At 38.4% G+C, this 10,904-nt stretch overlaps 1 protein-coding gene across 1 annotated transcript in view; it reads left to right on the forward strand.

The window, feature by feature from the left end:
• The window catches only part of LOC141325733 (uncharacterized), a 779,461-nt gene extending 778,558 nt beyond the window's left edge, over positions 1–903 (forward strand). The window contains exon 4 of the mRNA XM_073834475.1: positions 15–903. Coding sequence (XP_073690576.1) covers positions 15–529 — 515 coding nt within the window. The 3' untranslated portion in view covers positions 530–903. The remainder of the gene's footprint in view (positions 1–14) is intronic.
• Positions 904–10,904: the final 10,001 nt, after the last annotated feature.

Raw genomic sequence — 10,904 nt, forward strand, 5'->3', positions numbered from 1 at the left:
GGAAAACCTTAAAGTCCACATGAGAATTCATACTGGAGAAAGACCTTTCACCTGTCAACAGTGTGGAAAGAGTTTCATTCGAAAAGGAACCCTTACTATCCATATGAGAGTTCACACTGGAAAGAGACCCTTTGTCTGTCAACAGTGTGGAAAGAGATTTGCTGAAAGACGAAACCTTAGTGTTCACATGAAAATCCACTCTGGAGAAAGACCTTTCACCTGCCAACAGTGTGGAAAAAGTTTCCGTCAAAAATGCCAACTTCAATACCACATGAAATCTCACACTGGAGAGAAGCCTTACGCATGCTCTCAATGTGAAAGGAGTTTTGCACATAAACAATGCCTTAATGCCCACATGATGATACACACTGGAGAAAAGCCTTACACCTGCAAACTATGTGGAAAGAGCTTCAATCATAAATCAAACCTTAACAAACACACAAACAGTCACAGTGGAGAAAAAAAACTTTCATGTGTTCTCAATGTCCAAGGTGCTTTAAACAAAAATATTGCCTTGATGTCCACATGAAAACTCATGCTGATAGTAAGACATGCGAACATAACAGAAAACCGAACAGCTTCTTACCCAAACTGTAAATGAAAACAAGGATATAATCAAAGGAAAATTTGGAGCATAGATAACCTCCTAAACCTAGAAGGATGTGTGGAGGATTAGTCATTTTAGCCTTGCTACTAAAGAAATAAAATAAAAATAAAATGGAAACAGTCACATTATTTTTTTTTCTGGTTAATAGAAATTGTATTGGTTTTAATGGTAACTGTTATAGTGCCTGTTAATCTCTGCTGATAACTGGTCATTGTCTATTGGTGACCACTAAATCCTAATGGAATATGTCCAAAAGACATTATAGGAAACCATTTATTAATTATTTTAATGCTTAAAAGTTGATGGTTTGTAATATTTTTAATGGTATTTGCAGTGGAAACAATTCGAATTTCTGTGATATATTTTTTTCTTTCCACAGAAAGGTTTGTGAAAACTCTTAGAGCAAACATTTAGGAGTCCTAAATTTAGGACTAACATGCCCATTATTTTTAAGATTTTCTCCTAAATCGCCTAATTTTTGCCTTCAGATGTTTTGCAGTGTGACGCAGAGTGAACAGTCACTTAAAAGATTTTACATACTACTCAATGATATCAGTTGTGAAAGAACTCACAAGCATTACAGTTACAACTCTATATACAAGCAAAACATGAGGGATCGTATCATGAAATTTTCAAAACTCTGTCTTTTGTCACATCCTTGTCTTTTATTTTTCATATTACCTGTGCATAATTTCGCTGTCTTCTGCAGCAGATCAGAATATTATTAAACACATAATCATTTACTTTATATCCTCCATGTTTACTTCTGTATGACGGTGTGCTGCGTAAGTGTAGCCAAATCTGTATACACCATATCTTCGCAGAATTGGGCTTCTTTTTCCACTGTTTGCTCTGGTTGTTTTACAAATTTGACATTAAAAACCGACATTAAATGTATAACTGACAAAGTTTGTTTGCACTACATTGTACCCAAAATTATACCAAATGTCTAGTGGCCTTGTGTGCCTGCTGGGACATGGAAATAGGATTAATGTATTAATGTAATTAATTTATGCATGACTTAAATGGGTGTATTACATAAATAGGAAATAGAGTACTTTCAGCACTCAATTAGACAGCAACTCTGAATACCTCTGACATGTTTTTTTTTTTTTTTGTATGTGTTTTCTTGATAGAAATATATATGGACATTTTCACTTTTTTGTTGATTTTTTTTATTTTTATTGTGCAACAAAAGAACAACAAATACAAATGCAAAGACAGAATAAGAATAAAAGACAATGAGAGGTACACATATTAATCCAAAGATACTATATTAGCTTATTAGAATCACACCATTAAAAGAGTTTACATACACATTAAAATCTTTCCTAAAAACAAAAAAAGAAATTTTCTTTAAACATACACATTTATGAAAGCACAAGAAATAGCAATAATAATATTTTACAGATTTGCATATTATTTGTTTTTAATTGGAAAAGTCAACCCAGAACACAGTCTCACTTTTCGGATTGTAGACGCGGAAGTGTGTGAACAAGACTTTTATTTTGATCCGGTGATGTGACATCAAAAGGCTGCGCCGCGCTCCTGCGCCTGTGTTTCAGTTGAAGAAATGTTTGTTTTTAATTATCTAAAATGTTTAAATCACGTTTACAATGCGCTCAATATACTTTACAGTATAGAAACAAACCTTTTCCATGTTCCGAGTTAATGATTCACTGCTTTGAATCACCGTAAGTTGATGATACCTGCTGCTCAAAATGGTGTAAATGCAAAGAGAAGATATTTAGTCAAAAGATAGCATTTTTTTAAAGTTGAATCTATTTAATGTAATACTAAACGTTATTGTACGCTAAATCATGTTTTTTCTTGTTGTTATTATAATTATTATTATTTATGGTTAATAAATATGGACCATGTGTTTGTAGTGATTCAAGGCCTCTAACATCACTCTGACTGACTCCCTTAGTGCACTGAGATGCACCCAGAGATTTAGTGTCTTTCTGTTAATTATTCTCATTTTAAACGGGACAGAGTGTCCAAACCCACAGAAAAACTCTTTGTGATCCATGTGGCACAGTTATAAAGATATAATTTATTAAAGTGGAGAATGAAGTTATGAAGATGATGAAACTTGAAGATGCTGAGGAACAAACAGGTTGGTTTTCATTCTCAAAGCTAAAATATTTTGCCTGTACATTTTATTAAATTTTTTCCCTCCTTTTCTTTTTTTCTGCTTTTAAAATGCCATTCATACTCTCATTTTAGTCCTCTAAATTAAACCACATTTAAAGAGTCATGTCTCATTTCATTATTCAATGTAAATGGCCACTGTTAAAACTGAGTAAAATGTTTGCATATAAAATAAATAATGTGGAAGTTTTTTGAAAATGGTTCTTACTGTTTTACAGCTGCCACAACTAATTGTGAAAAGTTCAGATAAATGTGGTCCATCTTGCTTTGATGTAATGCTGACATTTACAAAATAAACTCAGTCACTTTCACCCGACTAGGGGCAAAGTCATATTCTCAGATGAAGCCTCTTTCTGATTGTTTGGGGCATCTGGAAAAAGGCTTGTCCGGAGAAGAAAAGGTGAGCGCTACCATCAGTCCTGTGTCATGCCAACAGTAAAGCATCCTGAGACCATTCATGTGTGGGGTTGCTTCACGAGTTCGCTCTTACATATAATAAACGGTGTAAAAGTTAAGCGTGATTGGCGTGCTGTCCGGGGGAGGGCGTCGAGCTCGGTAGTCATTCCCGAACCCGGGGCACTCCCCCTGCCCAGGGAGAGGGGTCCGAGCTCGGCATTTGGCCCGAACCCAATAGCGCTCCCCCTAGCTGGAGGTGAAGAGAAAAATAAAAAGGGGGGGTGGGAGGAATGCTGAAATCAGAGATAATTGAAGGTAGGACTGCTTGGTTATTTAAAGGGACTGTAGTGATTGGATAGGGAGTGTGATTGCTGATGGTGAATTGGCTGTGTTAATTATCTGCGCGAGCTCCCCCTGAAATTTGTTGATAAAACATCACTTCTCATCCAAGGGAGTGGGCTCACTCACAATTTTGCCCCAAAACACAGCCATGAATAAAGAATGGTACCAAAACACCAAAACACCCTCCAACAGCAATTTCTTCCAACAATTCAACAACAGTTTGGTGAAGAACAAGGGATTTTCCAGCACGATGGAGCACCGTGCCATAAGGCAAAAGTGATAACTAAGTGGCGCAGGGACCAAAACATTGAAATTTGCCTGGAAACTCCCCAGATCTTAATCCCATTGAGAACTTGTGGTCAATCCTCAAGAGGCTGGTGGACAAACAAAAACCCACTAATTCTGACAAACTCCAAGAAGTGATTATGAAAGAATGGGTTGCTATCAGTCAGGATTTGGCCCAGAAGTTGATTGAGAGCATGCCCAGTCGAATTGCAGAGGTCCTAAAAAAGAAGGGCCAACACTGCAAATACTGACTCTTTGCATACATGTCACGTAAATGTTGATAAAAGAATTTGAAACGTATGAAGTGCTTGTAATTATATTTCAGTACATCACAGAAACAACTGAAACAAAGATCTAAAAGCAGTTGAGCAGCAAACTTTGTAAAAACTAATATTTGTGTCATTCTCAAAACTTTTAGCCACGACTGTAGATATCTTATGATGTAGAATAAGCAATCAATCATCATCGGCAGGCATCACATCTAGTGAGTTCAGAAACTCCAGCACGGTCCTAAAACATCTTTACTGAGCAGCAGAAATTGACATTGAGAAGGGCAGGGTAGATTTGTGCTTTAGAAGATTTCAGATTTCAGGCGACCCTACCCTTAAGATTTATAGTTGTCAATCACTGTTTGGACCTACTATAAATCTTATTTCTAATATATAAAGTTGATCTATTTGTTAAAAAAGTAAACATATGAACATAGAAACTAATGAAGAGCATATAGTTCGGTAACACTTTATAATAACTATCCGTTATAACTAGTTAATAGATCATTAATAAACTGTTAGTTAATGGGTTATAAATGACTTGTTAAATAGCAGTTAATAGTTTGTTAATTATTTATAACTGTGCCTTATAGATAGCCAATAGATTACTTACAAGCTGTTAGTTAACAAGTTATAAATGACTTGTTAACTGTATTTTAATGATTTATAACTATACCTAATAAATTAGTAATAGATCACGAACAAGCTGTTAGTAAATTACTTACTAAAGACTTGTTAAGTATCATTTAATAGTTTATATATGTTAGTGGGACGTTATTCTAAAGTTGCAACTATTCTTCATTTATTAACTGTTAGTAAATGAGGAATAGTTGCAACTTTAGAATAACGTCCCAATAACATACATAAGCTAATAACCAACACTTAACTAATACATTAAGTCACACTTTACAGATCAGTTGTTCATAGTTAACCATCTACTATAAAAGTGAAACATGGTAGAACAGCAAATGGATTGCCGCTGGTTCACTCAGTATAGAGGGTCCAAGGTGTGATAAAACATGTTCGTATCAATAATGCCAATGGCTAGATTTTTATTTATTTTGTTTTCATGTTTAGCACAAAAAGTGCCCAAACCTCAGAAAAGCCTATGGGTGGAACAAGGTTGAGGTACAAAAATTGTGTATTTTAAATATCACATCAAATTTCTGTAGCTTGAACTTGTTCCATCCATTGGCTGTTCTACAAAGTACAAAGTCACTGGTATTAGTAGATGGTTAACTATGAACAACTGATCTGTAAAGTGTGACTTAATGTATTAGTTAAGTGTTAGTTATTAGCTTATGTATGTTATTGGGACGTTATTCTAAAGTTGCAACTATTCCTCATTTTATGGGATTTATTAGGTATAGTTATAAATCATTAAAATACAGTTAACAAGTCATTTATAACTTGTTAACTAACAGCTTGTAAGCTATCTATTGGCTATCTACAAGGCACAGTTATAAATACTTAACAAACTATTAACTGTTATTTAACAAGTCATTTATTACTCATTAACTAACAGTTTATTAATGGTCTATTAACTAGTTATAACGGATAGTTATTATAAAGTGTTACCTATAGTTCCTTAAAATTACGACAGTTCACTGGTTTACAAAGCATTATAAACCCACAGAACTGAAGCTAAATGGTCCTGACTTGATTCTTGATTTGACTTGTAATGATGTTCAGCACCACAGACAGCAGCCGATCCAGAGCTCAGAGCAGCAGTGGATGTGACGACTACCAAAGCAACAACAGGCATCCATACATTACAGTCATGACTTTATTGTTGGTTTACTTCTGCATTTTCAACATCTTAATATGGGGAAATAATAAATAATCAAACTTTGCTACAAATAGTCTTTCATCATTGTATTAAATTATCTAGAAAGTGTCAGCAATATCTAATATGTGTTAACTAACAAGGATTCCAGGTAATTCTGACATGTCTTAAATGTGCGTTCCTGCAGTAATTCTTTATGACATCCCTAAATAAATAAAAACATATATAACACTAAATGTTGTCCAGTTGTCGGGTGTTCACAGGAAACTGTTGTATGGGGTTTCAGATGCACCATATGTCTCATTTGTTTAGTTTTATGCTTTACATAATACACATACTTTTTCAAATATTGCAATACATTTAAATTTGTATGACACTCAAAACTAATATTTTTCTTTTAAAACATGTCCTTGTTTGCTGTTGGAATAAAACAGAACATTGAGGTTGTTGATGTACAGTATTTCCAGGAATTTGCCCAGATCAGCAACTCTAATACAATCAGCATAATAACAATCATTATCACAGAGATCAAGGAAAGTCTCACTTTCTGTCACGTATTGGTCGTCATGTCATCATTAACTCTTGCACCACACTTCTGGACTTTATTCCCCACAAGCCACTGCTCTAATCACTGCATTCACCTGCTCCTTGTTTCTCACTGCACTGATTACCGCTCACAGCTGCACCTCATCACACTGACTGCATTTAAGCTTCTCACACACACAGCCACCTTGCGAAGTCTTATTGTTCCAGACTTCACCTCTGTCACACGGAGGGTCAGAGACGTACGGATCCATTTGCAGCATTTCATGAGAATAAACAAACACCAAACAAACACTAAGAGGCAGGCAGAAAGAGTAGTCAAACACAGGCAGAAGGTCGGGGCTGGCAGCGAGAATCAAAACACGGGGAGGAGTCCAGGAATCAAACACAGAGAAAACAAACACGGAAAGAAAACGCTCGGAAATACTGACCAGATGGAACAATAAGACTTCGCAAGGTGGCTGTGTGTGTGAGAAGCTTAAATGCAGTCAGTGTGATGAGGTGCAGCTGTGAGCGGTAATCAGTGCAGTGAGAAACAAGGAGCAGGTGAATGCAGTGATTAGTGCAGTGGCTTGTGGGGAATGAAGTCCAGAAGTGTGGTGCAAGAGTTAATGATGACATGACGACCAATACGTGACAGAGCCCCCCCCCCCCCAAGGAGCGGCTTCCAGACGCTCTAACCACCTAATAAAACCTGGAGGGTGGTGGAGCGGAGGCGGAACAGGGGGAGGGATGGAGGGAGGCCAGGTCCATGTAGGGGTACAGGAACTATGAACTTAGGTGGAGCCGACGGAGGGAGAAGCCATGGTGGAGGAAGGGTAGGCTCCTGCATGGGGGCGACCGACGGAGGTGGAGCCCGAGGGAGAACCGGAGAGTCGACGGTCCTAGGTGACACCGAGGATCCGGAGGGCCAAGGCGGAACCCAAGGCTCTGGCGACCCCGGCGGAGATGGAGGTCCGGAGGCACGCAGCGGAGCCGGAGTGACAGAGGATCGTGGGGCGACGACTGACCGGGGCGGAGCCGGAGAGACGATGGAGCCCGGAGGAGCTGGTGGGCCGACTGCCGACAACGGAGACGAGGGAGCACAGAGCCGGGGTGGAGCCGCAGGGTCGGAGGGCCGAGATGGAGTTCAGGACTCTGAGACTGGAGGTGATGGTGAGGGATGCATCAGGCTGGACACCGATGGAGACTGGCAGTCCCACGGCAAGTCCTCTGCACCGAAGGTGGGATGTGGGTGAGCAGAGGGACTGTCAGGAGACAGAGGTGGCGGGACTGGAGCAGCAGGGAGGGTGGGTGGGTCCATGCATGGCCTCCGTGACCAGAACCGGGCAGACAGGAATCTCAGGACGACTGGATGGAACCAGCGGAGGCTCTGGAAGGCCGAGCGTGACCAGCGGAGACTCTGGAAGGCCGGATGTATGTAACAAAGCTCATTATAACTTATCAACACTGGACTCAAATTGCCCAAAGATATAAGAATAGAAATAAAGACAGAAGAGAAAGGAGACATCTTCTTCATAGATCATTAGTCAGTAAGTCTGATGTGTGAGCAATCTAAAAGAGGTGGTCGTAAAGTAAGCACAGGTGTTATTAAAATAAATTAAGCTGACACATTTAAGTAAAGCAGAGGGATTAATCAAGATGTCACAATGGGCCTTTGACCATAGTTTTTAATCAACATCAAAAAGTAACAATTGCATAACAATGTTTGATATTTGAATGAACAGTGGTTCAATTAGGGCCTTGAAAAATAAAAAGAGGAAGCAACCAGATAATAATAAAGTGCAACTTTACACTGTAATTATGTATGTGACAGATTTCACTGCCTGTAAAATTGAGCCTATGTTGACCAGTCATTGGCATGTTTACTCATTTGGCTCTTAGTAGAATAAAGTGCCTTAATAGTAATTAATAAAGTGCAGAATATCTTGTTAACTATGTGCCAGTCGGTTCTCTGCAATCACACTTCCCTATACAACCTCCACTAAATGAATAAATGTCAATCAAAAATATTTTAAATACACAAATATTATCAAATATCAATGAATGAATTTTATTTCACTATTTACAGTGTATCTGCAGAATTTTTAAATATCAATTTAAGGCAATTTATGACCCTTTTTTAAGAGCTGCACAAGTAAAATGAACAGTATGAGTGTGGTTGGACGATGTACGGTAACATATTAAGCCATAAAATTACATGATTTACAATTCAGATACAGGTTTTCACAAAAGCAAAAAATCTTATACAATGGCATTTCAGCCTTTATACATTGAAAGGGATAAATCAAGCATATAATGCATTATATTTATTAATAATTGTTAAGATTTTTAAAAGCACATTAACTTTTCACATTTACAACTCTATGTGTTTACTGCATAAAAACATTGGACGATATTTACAATAATCTGACTAAAAACAGCTGAAAATTTGGACGTGCAAATTCATTCTCAATCACGAGGGGGCGCTCTAGTAGCGCTGAAATACTACGGTTTCCCTAGTAACGGTGCACACAAATGAAATCAGCATTAACGCTGTTTTATCAGCCAAGAAATGAAAATGCCAACGACACTTTTCTGAGGACAGTCAGTACCCTTCAGATACATTCATATAAAAGACATCCGTGCAGCATTTTAACTTTAAAACGTGAAGCATGTTTATTCAATGACATCATTGCCTTTTAGTTTTATCCAGCCCTATCGCGATTCTCGTCTTTCTGTACCCAAATGTAAGACCTCTTAAAATTATAATTAAGCCTCTTTTGATATGGAAAGCTGCTCGCTACGTCCGCGCATCCTGGCTTGGTGGCTATTTGATTCCATATGCGATTTGAACGGAAGCGAGCTCGCCTAACGTTACATATCTTCTCCAGGACCACATGTGCTACCACTGGCAGCTCAAATGGGCACTGGAGCTGGGCCGTCCACTTTTTATTTTGTGGCCTGTACTTTTCCCACAACAGGAGGGGAAAGTACCCAAGGGCCTTCAGTTTCTCCACCAACAGCTTCCAACACTCAGTAAGGGAGAAAGACAGAGCGGTTGAGACAGTATAACAAAAAATGTCCTGAACTGTGGTCCTGTTGATCAAGCAATGCTGATTTTTTTAGCCCTCTATTAACAAGGGCCTAAATAATGACTTGGATTAGAGCTGTAATCGGGCCTTAAAAGTTAGGCCCGACAAGGCCCGAGCCCGACCGAAATCAGCCCGAGCCCGAGCCAAGCCCGAGACTGACCGCTTTTTAAAAGCCCGAACCCGTTTACAGCCCGACATCATTGAAATGTGCGCACGCACACAGCACTTTTGCCTTTTGTCAAGAATGAGTCATTTATACATTTTTAAAGATAAATTATTAATGACTAGGCTATAGGCCACTAGGAAGTTATAACAAAGAAATGAAATAAGTCCTCTAACATTGTACCATCTCAGTACTACATCTCGCGCTCAAATAGGCTTAGGCATAACCTACAATATAGCCTAAATAGACCTGCTACGGGCCTATTAAAAAAGAGTATTTCTTAACAAATTAAGTCAAGATAAATTCTAAGTATTTGGGACTAACGACATAAAACAAAAAGTTATATAACATTGAGATTAGACAAACAAAAGAGGGACTTGTCTAAAACAAACGAATGCGGCCGCCTCTCTCCACAATCAAATATAGGAATATAAGGCCAACGCGCCAATAAAAATGAGTCTTTCTTAACAAAATAAATTAATATACATTCTAAATTAAGATATTAGGTGTCAATAACGAAATTAATACAAAGGCTCCGCCGTATTTGCTTCGCCACTTCTCTCCACATACCGGTCTCAATGCGACGGTGAACATCAGTTGAAATAATAAAATAATAATGCCAACATTAGCCTATATAGCCTACTCTGTTTACTTTACGCATGTAAGACTCAATTGATATTTAGTTATACATTAAAAAAACCTTTACTCACTAATATTAGGATATGTTTGTGTGGAGCAAAATTATTGAATCCACTGTAGATGGCTTCAGCGCGGTCCTCCGCTCACTGATGGTGCGTCCAGCAGCACTAAAACACCCTTTCACTGCTGCTGCTACTGGCCGGGATGCTTAGTACTGATCTGGCTAATTTTGCAAGTTTTGGGTAGGATGGTTTGTTGATGTTCCGCCAGCTAAAAACATTCGTTTCATTTTCCATGACAGCCGTTTCAATGTAGCGAGTGATGAAACGCATCACCTGACCACTCATTTACCGCGCAAGCCCGAGCCCGGCCCGAGCCCGTGCAGAATGCTAAAAATTAAGACCGAACCCGACCGAACCCGTCGGGTTCCGTCGGGTTCGGGCAAAGATTTACAGCTCCAACTTGGATACCAAGTGAATGCAATTAATTTCACTGGCATGTTTTAAAAACATTAAATGTATGATGCTAGAAAACAAGTTTGTTATGGATATATATTTTAAAGTGCATATTGCAGGATAGAGACCCCCATGAGTCACTGCATAGATAAATAATGTAGGAACTAGATTGTACTTTAAAGTACGATATG

The sequence above is a fragment of the Garra rufa genome, chromosome 2 (assembly GCF_049309525.1).
Source record: "Garra rufa chromosome 2, GarRuf1.0, whole genome shotgun sequence".
Lineage (NCBI taxonomy): Eukaryota > Metazoa > Chordata > Actinopteri > Cypriniformes > Cyprinidae > Garra > Garra rufa.